This window comes from Bufo bufo, chromosome 8 (genome assembly GCF_905171765.1).
Source record: "Bufo bufo chromosome 8, aBufBuf1.1, whole genome shotgun sequence".
Lineage (NCBI taxonomy): Eukaryota > Metazoa > Chordata > Amphibia > Anura > Bufonidae > Bufo > Bufo bufo.
In genome coordinates this window covers 94,501,019-94,520,073 of record NC_053396.1, presented here as the reverse complement: position 1 = coordinate 94,520,073, position 19,055 = coordinate 94,501,019, and the positions used below count along the sequence as shown (strand labels likewise).

The 19,055-nt window shown below is 42.7% G+C and overlaps 1 protein-coding gene across 1 annotated transcript in view; it reads left to right on the top strand.

Moving 5' to 3' along the window:
* Positions 1-19,055, top strand: part of TEX11 (testis expressed 11) — a 1,801,876-nt gene that overhangs the window by 257,855 nt on the left and 1,524,966 nt on the right. Inside the window, exons 4-5 of the mRNA XM_040406306.1 lie at positions 8,090-8,170; positions 8,258-8,377. Coding sequence (XP_040262240.1) covers positions 8,090-8,170; positions 8,258-8,377 — 201 coding nt within the window. The remainder of the gene's footprint in view (positions 1-8,089; positions 8,171-8,257; positions 8,378-19,055) is intronic.

Sequence of the window (19,055 nt, the reverse complement as noted above, 5' to 3'; positions counted from 1 at the left end):
AAATTTAGAGAAAAATTTAAATAGAAATGTAGTTTTATTTAAAAAATTTTACAACTGAAAGTGAAAAATGTCATTTTTTTTACAAAAAAATCGTTAAATTTCGATTAATAACAAAAAAAGTTAAAATTTCAGCAGTAATGAAATACCACCAAATGAAAGCTCTATTAAGTGAGAAGAAAAGGAGGTAAAATTCATTTGGGTGGTAAGTTGCATGACCGAGCAATAAACCGTGAAAATAGTGTAGTGCAGAATTGTAAAAAGTGGTCTGGTTATTAAGGCTGTTTAAGCTAGGGGAGCTGAGGTGGTTAAACAATGAAAATTTTAGACCAGCAAAAAATTAATGAATTTCAGTGCTCAGTATCTTGTACTTAGCTTGTACCACTGGAGACATGTATTCCATAAATTATGCGGGTTATCCTGTGTCAGACAGTCCACATGTGGCTATCTGTTGTTTGGGCACATGGCAGGGTTCAGAAGGGAAGTCCCTGGCTAATGATATAATGTATAAATGTGTGGTCTTCTTGATACAGAAATACCTGACAGTACTCCACATGTAGCTATCTGCTGTCTGGGCATATGGCGATGCTCATGAAGGAAAGAGCAGCTTTACTTAATGGAGCATGGATTTTACTGGTATGCTTTATGTGTGCCAGGTTGCATATGCAGAGCCTTTGAAGTACCAGTACAGATAGCTTCTCAATTCGGAAACTATACCCCTTCAGGCATTCTTCTAGGGTGAAAGTGAACCTTTTAACACTACAGCTGCCACAAGCCCTGGAGGAGCAACATTCACAGTGGCAATCCTCACGCAGATGTTCCCTAGAGCTTGACAGTGACAGTAGGGTGCACCTTTTCTTCCCTCAGGACACACTCCGATGTTGGGGTTCCTGCCTGATGGTAGTTGGGGTGCATTTGGTGTTATAAGTTTGGTACAGGTGCAAAGCAGGAGGTGCAGGTGCTGTGGTTGTCAGATGGTGCTGAAGTCAGCACGAGCCTCTCTAGCATCACCCGCAATGCTAGGGAGGCTTGTCCCCATCGCGGCCTGCTATTGTCTGCTCCCCTGTCACTGGATGTTTTGATCTGCGCTAGGGGGGAAATGCAGCGGTGGCTGTGCAGGGATTAGGAGCGACGTAGATGACGGGGAGAGGGGTAAGTATAGTCTATATAAAGGGCCCTGGCATTGGGGGGAATGTGTTAGACTTTGGATAATCCTTTTAAGATTCAGCTGGCCAAACCGTGTAAAAATGTGGAAGAGTATATTGGCATAGTTCCCTTTCACAGCAGTAAAGTCATAAACAAGCACTTTTCCTTACTGGCTGACTCCAGTGCACAGCCTTATAGACTCTAGACCAGTGATGGCGGACCTTTTAGAGGCCAAGTGCCGAAACTGTAACTCAAAACCCACTTATTTATTACAAAGTGCCAACACGGACATTTAACCTGAATACTACAGTCCAATCTAGTATATCTTCAGTGTACTTTATCATTAGCAATAATAGCCGCCTACATTCAGTGTGCTTCCTGTGCTGTCCATACTGCGCCCTGCACTGATGAATGGCAGGAAAAGTCTAAGGCATATTGGAACACCATAGACTTTTTCCAGGGCGCAGGTGCCTACAGAGAGGCCTCTGAGTGCCGCCTCGGGCACCCGTGCCATAGGTTTGCCACCACTGCTCTAGACCTTTGACAAATTTGACAAATTTAGTGTTCGGCCGCATCTTGCGGATCACAGACCCATCGAAGTTCATGGGTCCACACCAAAATGCGGGGTGCACATGGCCAGTGCCAGTTTTTTACAGATCTGCTGTTTGCCGTTTGCAAAACGGGCACAGCTGTTCCATGGTCGTATGATTCCCCCCCTATGTCAAAAAAATTTTCATATGTGTTTGAAAGTAGAGATGAGCGAATCGAAGTTGATGAAGTAGAATTCGATCCGAATTTCAGGAAAAATTAAATTCGCACTGAATCCGAATTTCCTCACGCTTAGTGGTAATGAATCACATTTCTTTATTTTATTTAAAATGGCTGCTGCACGTTTTAGGACATGGAGCAAGGAACTCTGGGAATGAGGTATCACCCACAATGCCATGCATGAGGCCAATCAGCAGCTAGCCAGCCCTGTAATGTCACAGCCCTAAAAATAGTCTCAGCCATCTTGGATTCAGACATTTTCCAGTGTACTTAGTGCAGGGAGAGACGTCAGCAGGCGCTAGGGACAGTGGTAGAAAAGACTTTAAAACTTTTATTTTGCTGTATAGAAGTTCAGGGAAAGGATAGGGAGGAATCATTCCACAGTATTGAAGCAGAACTGGGTTCAGTAGAGGAGTTTACAGCCTGGGTAATAGGAACAATCCTATTACACCTTGCTGCACTGACTGGGGATCCAAATTGCCATTATAAAGCTCTGTAATTCCGGCAAACCGTTCTTGTTATTGGGGTGCAAGTGCTGTTTGATACAGCCATCAACAGGGTTTATTACAAGGAAATATTTATATGTTTTATTTGCACTTGTGCAGGGCAGTTATATGTTCTAAAGTATTTTTTGGCTTGTATTAGTGAGAAAAAATTGCTAATTAGCTGTTGTGTGGTGAAGTGAGAAAATTACAGCCTTTTTTGGCATGTATTAGGGGAAAAAAATATATATTATTTGCCGTTCTGCGGTGCAGTTATATGTTCTAAAGCCTTTTGTGGCGTGTATAAGTAGAAAAAAGTAAGGACCTATTTGCCGTTCAGTGGTGCAGTTATATGTTCTAAAGCCCTTTTTGGCGTGTATTAGTAGCAAAAAATATATATTATTTGCCGCTCAGCGGTGCAGTTATATGTTCTAACTCATGCAGTTATTTTGCATGAATTAGTGGCACAAAAAAAGTATTTGCCGTTGTGTGGTGAAGTGATAAAATTACAGCCCTTTTTGGCGTGTATTAGTGGCAAAAAAAATATATTTGCTGTTCAGCAGTGCAGTTATTTGGTCTAAAGACTTTTGTGGCGTGTATAAGTGGAAAAAAGAAAGGGCCTATTTGCCGTTCAGCGATGCTGTTATATTTTTTTAAAGCCCTTTTTGGCGTGTATTAGTGGCAAAAAAAATATATATTTGCCGCTAAGCGGTGCAGTTATATGTTCTAAAGCCCTTTTATAGCATGTATTAGTGGAAAAAATATATATATTATTTGCTGTTCTGCGGTGCAGTTACATGTTCTAAAGCCTCCTTTGGCGTGTATTAGTGGGGAAAAAAGGGCTTATTAGCCGTTGTGGGGTGAAGTGAGAAAATTGCAGACTTTTTGGGGGTGTTTTCATTTCCTATTTATTTATTTATTTGCTCTAACAATATGTCAGACATAGAAGTGCCAGGCCCTGCACAGGGGAGTGGCAGAGGCCTAAATGTTTCTGGCGCAGGCACAGGTCGCAGCAGAGTAAGGGGGCATGGCAGCAGGAGTCGCAGCGAGAGGCCTGAGCTCCCGGTGTCATCTAGTGGTCGTGTCTTGATCAGCAACCTAGCAGCTCTGGAATGGTTGACTCTGTCATCCACTTCGTCCCAAGTGACATCCGACATCCCCAGCCAAGAGTCGGTGGGTTCGTCAGGCTCAACCCTTAGTTAGCATGTCCCGGGAGCAGGCCCTGTGACCTCACCTGTCCTCAACCTGTCTCTGTCCTTTTCTGTTCCCTCAGCCAGAGAAGTATTATATGCTGTGGGCTGAGCTCCACTATACAGCGAGGACGAGCTACTAGAGGACAGTGAGCAGCTACTGGCCAGCGAAGATGTGGAGAATACATCCGCCACTTCCTCCGGTAGGCGGGCAAGTAGTGATGAGGAGAGTGGCGTGAGAGCTGGTGTTGCGAGCTGTCAGGCTCCTGACCCTGAGACCGTTGAGGAGGACATCAGTGACGTGGAGACAGTACTCGATGATGATGATGTAGCTGATCGCACTTGGGAGCCAGGTGAATTAGGGGTTTCATCATCATCGGTAGAAGAGGGTGGCAGCTTGCCCGTAAGGCAGTGGCGTAGCCAGCAAGTCACTAGCAAGGCCGGGAGTCAGCAGGGTGGCAGCAGTGTGAGGTAGGGAGCCAAACGTGCCCAGGGTAGACCACCCGCTTTGCAGGAGCCTACCTGCCTGGAAAGTAGTATTGCAGGGGTTCACGGAAGCAGCGGTTGTAGCAGTCAGTCACTGCAGAGTGTTTGGGGTAAAATCACCTACTAGGCGGTGTGGCAGTTTTTTGTTAAGCCACCGGAGGAAGTGAACATGGCCCTTTGTAGAATCCGTGGGCAGAAGGTGAAGTGTGCCCAGGGTGCCAATGTTGGCACCACGGCCCTGCGTCAACATATGCAGCGTCACCATAAAGTGGCTTGAGAGAACCGTGGCTCCGATGTGGTGGTCCAGCCTGCCGCAGCAACCACTGCATCACCCAGTGGCACGCCTGATTTTAGGCAGTCAAGGCTCCACCACCTAAACTGAAGGAAGCTGTCTGTCCTTCCCATCATCTGCTGATCCTGATGCGCCTGCTCCGCCTCCTACTCCTCGTCAGTCATTCCGTCAGCAATCGATCACCGAAGCGATTGCTAACAGACAACAGTATGCGTGCACTGATCCAACGGAGCAGAAGCTGAATGTGCTCCTGGCCAAGTTGCTGGTGCTGCAGTCCCTCCCTTTCCAAGTGTGGTGGACTCTGCACCTTTCAGAGAACTGATGGCTTGTGCCGAGCCGAGGTGGAGAGTCCCATGCCGTCATTTCTTTGCCAAAAAGGTAGTACCAGCCCTGCACACGTATGTAGAAGGTGGGCCAGTCCTTGAGCCTGTCGGTGTCTGCCAAAGTGCATGTGGACCTGTGGAGCTGTAACTACGGTCAGGGACAATACATGTCCTTTACGGCTCACTGAATGTGGTTCCTGCACAGCCACACCAGCAACTTGGTCAGGTGCCATCGCTTCTGCCTCCATGTTCTCATGCCGTTGATCCTGCAACAATGTCCACCTCTGCCTCCTCATCCTCCACCGTGTCCTCAGCCTCCAGTCTAGAGTTGCTGATGATCAGCTTTCTTCAACCGCCTAGTGAAGAAACTACTCACCAGCAGCAGCAGCTAGACCTGGAGCAGGACCTGAACCAGCAGGTGGTGGTATACTTGGACAGCACCCTGCCACCCCACATTGAAGATCAGCTAGACTACTGGGCAGCCAAACTGGATTTGTGGCTGCAACTGGCAGAGTTTGCCCTGAAAAAGCTGTCCTGCCAGGCCAGTAGTGTGGCATCAGAGTGGGTGTTTAGTGCGGTGGGGGCCATAGTTACATAGTAACATAGTACATAAGGCCGAAAAAAGACATTTGTCCATCCAGTTCGGCCTGTTATCCTGCAAGTTGATCCAGAGGAAGGCAAAAAACCCTGTGAGGTAGAAGCCAATTTTCTCCACTTTAGGGGAATAAAAAATTCCTTCCCGACTCCAATCATGCAATCAGAATAACTCCCTGGATCAACGACCCCTCTCTAGTAGCTATAGCCTGTAATATTATTAAGCTCCAGAAATACGTCCAGGCCCCTCTTGAATTCCTTTATTGTACTCACCATAAGAAGAACACACCTGTCCACCCAAAATGTGGAGAGACTGACCTTTGTCAAGATGAATCAGGCGTGGATCAGCCAGGATTTCCACTCGCCAATGCCTGATGCATCAGACTAGATCATCCATGGTTCCACACCAACACTTTGACAAAAGAGACCGGTTTCTTCTGGCTGCCTGCCTCAGCTACTATTCTGATGCTGCCACCCGTCTGATGCCATACATCTGATGCCAAGTGCTCCTTTCACCCACCATCTTCAGCTGGTACTGGTATTGCCACCTACCTCCCCACTTTGTCACCTTGCCACTCTGTGGTCTCCTGATGCCACCTCCACACTATGTCACTTTGCCACTCTGTGGTCTCCTGATGCTGCTGCCACCTCCACACTATGTCACCTTGCCACTCTGTGGTCTCCTGATGCTGCTGCTACCTCAACACTATTTCACCTTGCCACTCTGTGGCCTCCTGATGCTGCTGCCACCTCCACACTGTCATTGTGCCACCCTGTGGCCTCCTTCTGATGCTGCTTCTGCCACCTCCATGCTCTGTCATTGTGCCACTCTGTGGCCTCCTGATGATTATGCTGCCAACTCCACACTCTCATTGTGACACTCTGTGGCCTCCTGATGCTGCTGCTGCCACCTCCACACTGTCATTGTGCTACTCTGTGGATGGCCTCCTGATGCTTCTGCCACCTCCACACTGTCATTGTGCCACTCTGTGGCCTACTCCTGATGCTGCTGCCACCTCCACACTATGTCACCTTGCCACTCTGTGGTCTCCTGATGCTGCTGCTACCTCAACACTATGTCACCTTGCCACTCTGTGGCTTCCTGATGCTGCGGCCACCTCCACACTGTCATTGTGCCATCCTATGGCCTCCTGATGATGCTGCCGCCGCCTTCATACTCTGTCATTGTGCCACCCTGCAGCCTCCTCCTGATGTTGCTGCCACCTCCACACTCTGTGGCCTCTTGATGCTGCCGCCACCTCCACACTCTGTCATTGTGCCACTCTGTGGCCTCCTGATGTTGCTGCCACCTTCACACTGTCATTGTGCCACTCTATAGCCACCTGATGCTGCTGCTGCCACCTCCAGACTGTTATTGTGCTACTCTGTGGCCTCCTGATGCTGCTGTGACTTTCACACTATCATTGTGACACTGTGGCCTCCTGATGCTGCTGCCACCTCCAGACTCTGTCATTGGGCCACTTTTTGTTCTCCTCATGCTGCTTCCACCTCACTACTATGTCATAGGGCCACTCTGTGGACTTCTCATGCTGTTCCCACCCTCCCCACTTCATGAATGGGCTATTATTTTGCCTTTTGCCCTTGCTGACATCATCATTTATTTGACCCTTCTTCTGATCTGTCAGAAGGAAGGAAAAATGAGACGCACAACGGATCCTGTCTATGTAACAGCTGTAAAGCCTGCATTACATGGTCGCTATTTTGCATCAGAATTGGCTTATGATTTGGTAGCCAAAAGCAGGAGTGGGTACAAAACACAGAAGACTTGCAAATATTCCATTCACGTGTCATTTCTGTTTTGGATCCACTCCTGTTTTTTTTGGCTTTAGCAATACTGATGGATTACTGACCAAATGCTGACCGAGTGAAGTCAGATGCTCCACAGATAGGATCCGCTTTTTGGGGGTTATTGTTCTGACCGATCAGAGGAAGGGCAAAATCATCAGTGACGTCAGCACAAACTTACTGCTGACACCCACTCCACTCTGTTGGGATAGCTCTACTTGTATAAGCGTTTAATAGAACAGATTTTGTAGATATCTATATGGAATCAGCTGACGACGGTGTAAAAGGAGTACGCTTGTTCTTGACGCTAACATTAACCTGTAAGGCTGAGTTCACACTTGAGTTATTTGGTCAGTTTTGGCCCCATAATTGGCCAAATAAGTGAGAGACGTTAATTCACAATGGATCACAGCACTTGGCAGATAACTGGCAAATGAATGGGTGCTCGTCACTTATTATCCCTGACTCCACCTCAGGAATTCTTCAAATGGTTAATCAGAGTTTCAGACAGCACACCACAAGAGATTTTCAATGCAATTGGTGTTTTATTCAACCGGACTTTACATCATTTTGAAAAGCAACGTTTCGGGCTTTACATATTGTGCCCTACATCAGGCTATATCCCATAAGCGTGTGTATGGAGCCGGCATGCCCAAATAAGTGAAGTGTGCAGTGATTCTAAAAGCGACGCCTGTCATCTACATGTCATACTGACTCACAGTATTGTTTCACTATCACAGCAGACTACCTATGCATGTCACTACAAGGCACAGTGTTCTATACCACTATAAAGGCTCTCTGCAGCCAGGATATAGCTGTTTTTTTATGCAATTCGCCCCAAATAAATTTGGATTGAACCAAATTTTTTCGTTAAATTCGTCGAACCGCCCGACTGAAATTTTTGAGAAATTCGCTCATCTCTATTTTGCAGTAAGGTAACCTTAAACTAATTTCTATTTTAAACATTCAATTCAAATAAAAGCAAGCTTTATATCATTGACATAGATGGCTATGAAGACTGGAAAAGGCTGGATAGATGCTGGGACACCTGAAACTGGAACTGAATTTCTTGAAATTGCCCTAAATGTAAGGAAAATATTTCTAAATACTGTTTGCTTCCTATAATGAAAGAACTATAACTCAACTTTTGCCTGCTTATTATGTTTCTTCTAGAATTTGGAAAAATTTTATTCCATGATGACTCAAAGGAGCACTCAAGAGACAGATGTGAACTTGCATAAAGCCCATGTGGAACGGGATATTTTTAAAGTGTTAACATATCAGGTTGAAGCTGTAAGTAGATTTTACATGAGGCAAGCACTATCAAGGCTTACTGTACAGTAATTCAGTTAATTATTCAAGCTATAAGGAACACTATAGATAAAAATATGCAAAACATCATAACTATTTCTAACATCCTCCTTTCTTATGATCCTATCCGGTTTCTTATTGCAATCAGAACTAAGAAACTAAAGTGCTCATGCTGTGGTATCACAATGTTCAGTCCTGATATTTAGTATGATAGTGGTCAGATGGCTCTTTGCCGTTTGTGCACCTTTCCCAACCAGTATTTGTACCTAGTGTTCCACATCAACCACTGTTTGGTAAAAATATTAATGTTAAAAAGATATCATGTAAAAAAGCCTGAATTTTTTAATCTATAAATTTCACCCCATTCCTCAATATCGTTCTATATCAAGATAGTGGCCAAAGAAAAGAAGGCGCTAATAGGGTAAATAAGTTACAATGTATGTAAGGCATCAATTCATGGCTTGTAGGTAAAATGAACATATATAAAAACTGTTAAATATATGGACAAAAAGAATAGTGAACATAACTGGTTAAAATGACATAAAAAATACCATTATAAAATAATGTCAATATGCAGAAAGTTGTGTCCACAAATAGGCTTCTGTGTGGAACCTTTACTCCTACGTACATTGAGAGTAGTGTAACCGTAAATGATTCACTATTTTTGCATAGTTGGAGCCATATGTGGGTTGCAAAGTAGACAATAAAATCGAATAAATGTGAAAATAAATATATGTAAATATGTAAAAATATAAATATTAGAAAATAAAATACATTGGTAAGTATACACTGCGTGCAGAATTATTAGGCAAATGAGTATTTTGACCACATCATCCTCTTTATGCATGTTGTCTTACTCCAAGCTGTATAGGCTCGAAAGCCTACTACCAATTAAGCATATTAGGTGATGTGCATCTCTGTAATGAGAAGGGGTGTGGTCTAATGACATCAACACCCTATATTAGGTGTGCATAATTATTAGGCAACTTCCTTTCATTTGGCAAAATGGGTCAAAAGAAGGACTTGACAGGCTCAGAAAAGTCAAAAATAGTGAGATATCTTGCAGAGTGATGCAGCACTCTTAAAATTGCGTGATCATCGAACAATCAAGCGTTTCATTCAAAATAGTCAACAGGGTCGCAAGAAGCGTGTGGAAAAACCAAGGCGCAAAATAACTGCCCATGAACTGAGAAAAGTCAAGCGTGCAGCTGCCAAGATGCCACTTGCCACCAGTTTGGCCATATTTCAGAGCTGCAACATCACTGGAGTGCCCAAAAGCACAAGGTGTGCAATACTCAGAGACATGGCCAAGGTAAGAAAGGCTGAAAGACGACCACCACTGAACAAGACACACAAGCTGAAACGTCAAGACTTGGCCAAGAAATATCTCAAGACTGATTTTTCTAAGGTTTTATGGACTGATGAAATGAGAGTGAGTCTTGATGGGCCATATGGATGGGCCAGTGGCTGGATTAGTAAAGGGCAGAGAGCTCCAGTCCGACTCAGATGCCAGCAAGGTGGAGGTGGAGTACTGGTTTGGGCTGGTATCATCAAAGATGAGCTTGTGGGGCCTTTTCGGGTTGAGGATGGAGTCAAGCTCAACTCCCAGTCCCACTGCCAGTTTCTGGAAGACACCTTCTTCAAGCAGTGGTACAGGAAGAAGTCTGCATCCTTCAAGAAAAACATGATTTTCATGCAGGGCAATGCTCCATCACACGAGTCCAAGTACTCCACAGCGTGGCTGGCAAGAAAGGGTATAAAAGAAGAAAATCTAATGACATGGCCTCCTTGTTCACCTGATCTGAACCCCATTGAGAACCTGTGGTCCATCATCAAATGTGAGATTTACAAGGAGGGAAAACAGTACACCTCTCTGAACAGTGTCTGGGAGGCTGTGGTTGCTGCTGCACGCAATGTTGATGGTGAACAGATCAAAACACTGACAGAATCCATGGATGGCAGGCTTTTGAGTGTCCTTGCAAAGAAAGGTGGCTATATTGGTCACTGATTTGTTTTTGTTTTGTTTTTGAATGTCAGAAATGTATATTTGTGAATGTTGAGATGTTATATTGGTTTCACTGGTAAAAATAAATAATTGAAATGGGTATATATTTGTTTTTTGTTAAGTTGCCTAATAATTATGCACAGTAATAGTCACCTGCACACACACATATCCCCCTAAAATAGCTAAAACTAAAAACAAACTAAAAACTACTTCCAAAAATATTCAGCTTTGATATTAATGAGTTTTTTGGGTTCATTGAGAACATGGTTGTTGTTCAATAATAAAATTAATCCTCAAAAATACAACTTGCCTAATAATTCTGCACTCCCTGTAAAGTCAATGTATGAATAAATAAAAGTGATGCCTTGTTTGAAAATGAAAGAGGAGAGGCTGATGGAGCCTATGTAGAACCAAGTATTGTAATATGAGGTGTTAGGCAGGGCTGGTGGGTCCAAAAATCAACTTGAGATGATAATGTCAGCCAGTCATAATACCTCACAGCTGGCAGCTGAGTTCGGGTACTTGCTGCTCGCTGCTGGAGCGAGGCTGACAGTAGACACGTGCAGTGAGTGCAGAGACGCGTGCCAGGATGTGGCGCCAATTTAATGAATGTGAAGAAGATGGAGGAGAGTGAAAAAATGTGGCACTCCAGGAGCACTGTGAGCACTCTGGAGATTGCGGAGGTGACAGAAAGCTGAGGTTCAATGAAGTTTTGTCTAGATGAATATGAACTGAAAACAGGCTACTTGATAATGATGAAAATGGGTGAAGTACTGTGGTTAAAACGACCTAATGGTGGGAATGTGGGATTGTTGATTAAACAAATAAAGTAATACATTAGGATTTGTCCAGCCTTTCTTCATGGAATTCCAAAAGCACTTTATTCAATATCAAATATCAAATATTAAAAACATCCAGATACAGGTTGCATAGGTCTACGCGTTTCGGGCAGAAAACCAATTTTAGCCCTTACTCATGACTGCTCCAGATACACTGAATCCTCACCTTTATAGGAGGAAAATGCCACACCTGGGCCAATCAAAGGGTCATGTGGCTCCTCCCTCCTGCAAAGGTGTGTAATAGTAAAACAAGCTTAAAAAAATATATGTATGTTCATAAGTGACTTGAAGACATGGGAAAATAAGTATTAGTGTTGTAGGATTAGGTCTAATCTTTTGTTTAACCCTTCAGGGTTGGCGACTTTCTAACTTGAAAATCCTATAGGATTCTCTATTTAGAAGTTTTCTTTTGCGGTCACCTCCTCTTACTGGTTTATTAACCCTTTCAATACCTTGTACAGACATGTCAGAGGTATCACCACCATGGACTATCGCGAAATGAAGACTTGCTGCTGAAATGTTGCGGCTTTCATGGTGTGGTTCATCTGAAATGTGTTTTCTTATCCGTGTTTTTATAGCGTTTGTCATACAGCCTACATATTGCAACATACACTTGGTACAGGTGATCAAATATATGGCATGAGTTGTATTGCAATTTAAACAAGATTTCATTATAAAACTCTGGCCATTAACACAAGATTCAAATGAACTGGAAATTTTCATATACTTGCAGCAGGTACAAACAGAGTGCCCACATTTGTAATTACCTTTTGTTGATAACCACGTACTCTGCGATGTCAAAGACTTTTATTTTTTGGAAAAGACTCGGGCTGACTGTGTTGGCTATAGTGGGTGCTTTTCGTGCTGCACATTTTACACCATTTTGTTCTACTGCCATTCAATTTTTATCACATGATAACACTGGAAAATGTTTTCTGATAATGTTACAGATCTGTGTGTACTCGCTACTAAATTGTGTAACGAAGACATTCTTCTTTATGTAGTTTATATCACAATTTGTCTCCATTCCTTTTACATTAGTATTTTTAGGGCGAGCTGAAATCAGTGTGTCCCTGTTCATGTCCATAACCTCTCTGTTATGCTTTGTCATCATCTGTTTAGAATATGCTCTACAAGACAATCTACTGATAATGTCCTGAGCCTCAATTTCATAAGTTGCTTTTTGGCTGCAATTTCTTCTAGCTCTAATGAATTCCCCTTTGGGTATATTTCTAACTGTATGGATGGGATGACATGACAAGGCATGTAATAATGTGTTACCTGCTGTGGGCTTCCTATATGTACTTGTATATATGGAGGCTGTGGAGGAGTCCCCCCTGAGGCGGAGATCCAGGAACACTGTGTTGGAAGTATTGTGTTGAACAGTAAATTGGATACAGTTCACACGTGTGTTTAGATAGTGGGCAAAAGGTGGTATGGCTGCCGCATCGCCGGACCAAATAAAGATCAGGTCGTCGATATAACGGCCATACCACCTAATGCTGCCTGCAAATGGGTTGGTGTCGATGTAGAGGAAGTTTGTCTCCCACCATGCCATAAATATGTTGGCTATGGAGGGAGAGAACTTAGCCCCCATCGACACCCCCGATGTTTGAAGAAAAAACATCTCATCAAACCTAAAAAAAATTCACCCCAGAAGGAAGTCCACCACAGCCACCACATATTCTATCAATAAATCGGTAAGATTCCCAAAATTTTCCAAAAACCATAATAAAGAGGTTGTGACTAAACTGTGTGGAATGCTGGGATATAATGCAATAACATCCGCTGTTACCCATGAATATTGTGCAGACCATTCCAACTCATTTACTGCTTGTAGGACTGATTTAGTATCTCTCAAAAAACCTGGAATGAGGGGGATTAGTGGTTGTAATAATAAGTCCACCCATTGGCATAGGCGCTCAGAATACGACCCTATGCCCGATACAATGGGACTGAGAGGTGGGGGTAAGGTCTGTTTATGCACTTTCGGAAGGGCATGTAGGATAGAGATGACAGGGTGTTCGACATAGATGTAATCATATTCTCTTTGAATACATGGATAAGGGAAGTAATGGAACTGAATGAATGGTATATGGATGGTATTGCAGATGAATGATAGAAAATAGAGATAAGCAAAGTATCGATTTGGATGTTTCACCGAATTTTTCCAAAACATTTGATTTGGTCTGAATTCATTCATGACGAAGCACATTAAAAATAAGCTATTTCCCAGCTGCAGGGAACATGTATCTCAGTGTACACGACTGTGTATTGCAGAAACATGCATAGCTAGTCCGCTGTGGTAGTGAAACAGTTACTGTGCGTCAGTATGACAGGCAGTTGACAGGTGTCACTCTTAGAATCAGTTCACATTTCATTTATTTGGTCAGTTACGGGTCAAAAACTGGCCTAATAACTTCAGTGTGAACTCGGCCTTACAGGTCAATGTTAGCGTCAGGCATAAAGGACTTGACCGTGCACTGGCCCAAGATTGTACTATAGAGTAAAAGAGTGCACTCCTTTTACACCGTCTGCTGATTTCACATAGATTGCTAGAGAACCTGTTCTGTTACATGCTTATACAAGTAGTGGCCCCATGGCAGAGTGGGGAGGGTGTCAGCAGTAAGTTTGTGTTCACGTCACTGTTTATTTTGCCTTTCTTCTCATCTGTCATAAGAACAACACCAAAAAAATGTGACCCCAAAATCAGTAGTATCAGGCCGGAATTTCACCCCAAGTACAGAATCAATGATTAATGGAATTACTTATGTATAAAAGAATGTGAACAACTTAAAATAAGTAGTATTAGCATGCTTTTTAACCCCAATTAGCGCAGCAAAGTGTAATAGAATAGCTTAAGCCAAACTTTACACTTTTCTATTGTCCCCTGCTCTCTTCCCTATAGTGTGGATAAAGTCTCCCTATTATATCCCTGCACTGTCTCTGCACTGTTCCTGAACTGTTCAAAAGTAATATTTTGCAAATATTTTGTAATAATGTCTTTCCTAATCACTGTCCCTAGCACATGTCACATCTATCCCTGCACATAGTAAAATGGAGGAGACCGGGCAGGACGAAGGTTTTCATAGGGCTGTGACATCTCAGGGGCTATCTGCTGATTGGCTGGCTGCACAGCATTATGGGTGATCCCTCTTTCCCACGCTTTCTACTTTTACTTTGTAACATGTGCAGCAGCCATTTTAGAAAAAATCTGATTCGTTACCACAAATCGACAGGAAATTCGGATTTGTGACAAATCTAATTTTTCCTGAAATTTGGATTGAATTCCACTTAGTCAACTTTCTTTCGCTCAACACTAATAGGAAACATTAATTACTAATGATGATAGAGGGAAAGGCTGTGAGGGTGTATAATATATGTAAATGATATATGTATATACAGATGCTAAAATAATGGAACAGATATAATGAGGGGGAAATAATTAGATGACCATGAGAGTATTAGGAATAGTGAACAAGATGATGTGGGAAGAGATGTAGGTTCGAGGGGCCAAGTGGAAGATGCCAGGTAAGATGGAGGGGCTGTATAATGGGGTATTATAAGGTACTGATGGCAAGCCGATGGGAGCCAATGGTGAAAATGGGTTGAGATAGGGGATCTGACTAATGTAACTGATCTGACTAATCTAACTCTAGGGGGGAGAGGTGGTGGTGGTAGTAATGAGAAGCAATTGCGTTCCAAACTTTTATTCAGACCATTCGGTTCTGGGGATTGTAATTTGAACATTTCTCAGAACTTGAAAGGGATTTGGACACTATTCAGAAATCCTTTTTATAGATATTATTGTAAGCTTAGAAGGATTTTTGTCAAGAACTGATGAAAAATGTCTGGATATGCTGTGTTTCATGAAACCGCGCATGATGTTCCACCGATGTTTGTTTATTCTTTTCATTCATTCGAGGAGGCTCTGGGTGGTACAACCATGATACTGAAGTCCACATTCGCATTCATTCAAATAAATGACATATGTGGAGGAATGATTTGGGAAGGATCTGATTCGGCATGTTTCCTCCATGATGTTACCTCTAAATTGTTTGTTCTTGAGGAAACAGCATTTGCACCTCCGGTGGCCACATTTAAACACTTCTGGAAACAAGGATATGGTGTTGGTTTTATTTATCTGTTTCTTGCATAGCTTACTTGGAGCTAGAATAGTCTGTGATCTCCTGAAGGCGATCACAGGTGAAAGGTGGAATATGGTCCTTCAGGAATGGGTCATTTAGTAGAATCTTCCAGTGTTTGGTTAGTATATCTCTCAAAATCCTGTGATTGGTGTTGTAGGTTGTATTATCGCTCAAGTTGATTTTTGGACCTGCTAACTCTGCCTAACATCTCATATTTCAATACTTAGTTTCATATAAGACTATAACATAATACTGCGGGGCTCTACATAGGCTCTTTCAGCCACTCCTCCTTCCTTTTCATCAGGGCATCACTTTTTTTTTTTTTACATTGACATTATTAGTACTAATGTATTTTATATTCTAATATTTAAACTCTAAGTGCCAGTTCACACAGAGTTCGGCGCTGAATCTCCAATTTAAATGAATGGGAAGCATAAAAAAAGCATAAAAAAGCTCCATGTATGTCTATGCCTTTTTTTGGCGCAGATCTGTGTCAAAAACCGAAAGCTGAAAATGGAGCTTTGTACTGAAGTGAACACCCATTGGTTAAAAAAAAAAAACGAGTAAGAAGAACGCAGATTCCATACTGATTTTATTTTAAGCATGTTTTTCAAAATCTGTGTGAACTGGCCCTTACATATTTATATTTACAATTACATATACTGTATTTTCATATTTATTGGATTTCAGTTGTCCACTTTGTAGCCCACATGTGGGTCCAACTATGCAACCTACTTTTGAATCCTTTATGGTTACAGTACTCTCCACGTTCATAGGGGTAAAGGTTCCACACAGATGCCTATTTGTAGGCACACCTTCCTGCATATTGAAATATAGCGTGTATATATAGATGAACTATATTATATTTTATATTAGGATATATATGGAATTTTTAACCATTTATGTTCACTATTCTTTTTTTCCATATAAATATAATTTTTTAAAAAATATATTCTGTTACCACAGTAGGCAGGAATATGCAGACAGTGAGCCCTAGGTGGCAAATCCGCAACTGGTCGACATTCCTTACTCTGCTAAAGTACAAGACATACACACACAGAGACAAAACAACACAGAGAATGGGTCGGAACCGAGCGGACAATACAGTAACAAAAAGAAAGATGGGGGTAGTCAAATAGCCAAGCCGAAATCAGAACCACATGATAAGCACAGTACCAAAACATGAGACAGAGAGTGATCAAGGCAAGCCAAGGTCAATAATAGAAGCAATCCAAACGCACACAGAACGCGAACCAGGAGCACAGCTAGGGAGTCAATGACTATCACTGGCACTGGTATAAGGCCCGGAAGGGGTTTAAATAGAGCACCGAGTCCCAAGATCAGAACCTAATAGGTCATGACTCGGCACTCCATTAGTCAGAAATACTAGCACATATGAATAGATCAGCTGAGCAATCAGCCGACTGCTAGTCTCCTTCAGCACATGCCCGCTGTGGGGAGAAAGAGCACTGCATCCTGTTGCTAATGATGTTGTTGTGTCACCAGGGGGCATGGCTTAGCAGCATGTCTCTCTTGGCGCAGTAGCTGGAGATCTTGCAGCTGGAGCCCAGACAGGTAAGTTCGTGACATGTTCATTTTACCTATGAGCCATGAATTGATCCCTTAATTATATATTATTCATTACTGAAACCTACACTCACCTAAAGAATTATTAGGAACACCTGTTCTATTTCTCATTAATGCAATTATCTAGTCAACCAATCACATGGCAGTTGCTTCAATGCATTTAGTAGTGTGGTCCCGGTCAAGACAATCTCCTGAACTCCAAACTGAATGTCAGAATGGGAAAGAAAGGTGATTTAAGCAATTTTGAGCGTGGCATGGATGTTGGTGCCAGACGGGCCGGTCTGAGTATTTCACAATCTGCTCAGTTACTGGGATTTTCACGCACAACCATTTCTAGGGTTTACAAAGAATGGTGTGAAAAGTGAAAAACATCCAGTATGCAGCAGTCCTGTGGGCAAAAATGCCTTGTGGATGCTAGAGGTCAGAGGAGAATGATTCAAGCTGATAGAAGAGCAACGTTGACTGAAATAACCACTCGTTACAACCGAGGTATGCAGCAAAGCATTTGTGAAGCCACAACACGCACAACCTTGAGGCAGATGGGCTACAACAGCAGACGACCCCACCGGGTACCACTCATCTCCACTACAAATAGGAAAAAGAGGCTACAATTTGCACGAGCTCACCAAAATTGGACTGTTGAAGACTTGAAAAATGTTGCTTGGTCTGATGAGTCTTGATTTCTGTTGAGACATTCAAATGGTAGAGTCCGAATTTGGCGTAAACAGAATGAGAACATGTATCCATCCTCTGATGGCTAATTCCAGCAGGATAATGCACCATGTCACAAAGCTCGAATAATTTCAAATTGGTTTCTTGAACATGACAATGAGTTCACTGTACTAAAATGGCCCCCACAGTCACCAGATCTCAACCCAATAGAGCATCTTTGGGATGTGGTGGAACGGGAGCTTCGTGCCCTGGATGTGCATCCCTCAAATCTCCATCAACTGCAAGATGCTATCCTATCAATATGGGCCAACATTTCTAAAGAATGCTATCAGCACCTTGTTGAATCAATGCCACGTAGAATTAAGGCAGTTCTGAAGGCAAAAGGGGGTCCAACACCGTATTAGTATGGTGTTCCTAATAATTCTTTAGATGAGTGTATATACCATGCTATACCTTTTTTATCTTTTTTTTATGCTCATCAGCGATTTGTCAATGTTCATATATAAAATAATTATTTTGCATCTTTAGCACCTTCAAATAAGGTGAAGGTTTTTTGCGTATAAAAGAATATGCATTTTTTGTTTATCTGTTTTAACCGTTCTAGACTCCAAAAGGGGTCCTGAGTACTGAAATGCATTGTCCATGTGAAATATCGAATAAAGGTCCTATAGTTTACTACTATCTTGGTCGTGGTTTTGCGCTTGTCAGTTATAGCTTCAGAGTGAGACTTAATCAGTCCACTTGTTTTCGCTCTACAATGCCATCTTATACCACTCTTCTTTTTAACCTTGCTTCAGTTCATTGAGGTTTGTGAGCATTCGTTTATGCACAGCTCTTTTAAACAGTCACTGTACTTTCGCACAATTTAATTTAATAGAGAATGGTGTAAGTAGCCAATTTTGAAAACCTTTTATTTAAAAATATGCCTGCATCCATCTAAAAAAAGCTGTAAAGTAATGGCTACTAGGGGTCTCACTTCCACCTAACTTGCAAGCCGCTACCTCTTGTTAGGCTAGATCTGTGTATACAAGTCTCAAAAAAAGAAGAAAAAAACACAGCATACAACCTGCGGATCATCTGCGAATTTTTTGGAGTGCTCCCGAATGTTTCATAGGAAGGAGCCCCGCCGCGTCTAGAACGAATAGACACGAAGTAACGCCGATCACCAAAGAAGGTCTATTATCCAAAGACCCCGGCGTCTAGCAGACTGTTCCTAATCTTCAAAGCCTTTTTACTCACCTCAAGAGTTGATTGAAGGTAAAACCTTCGGTGCCGCAACACGTGGGACGCCACGCCAGGCACGAAAACTCTGAAACCTTACCGCTTCAAACAGTGAGTAATATAGCTGGAACAAATCGCGGTGTATTAGTAGATGTATACGCTATAGCTGCGAGAATATATATCTAACA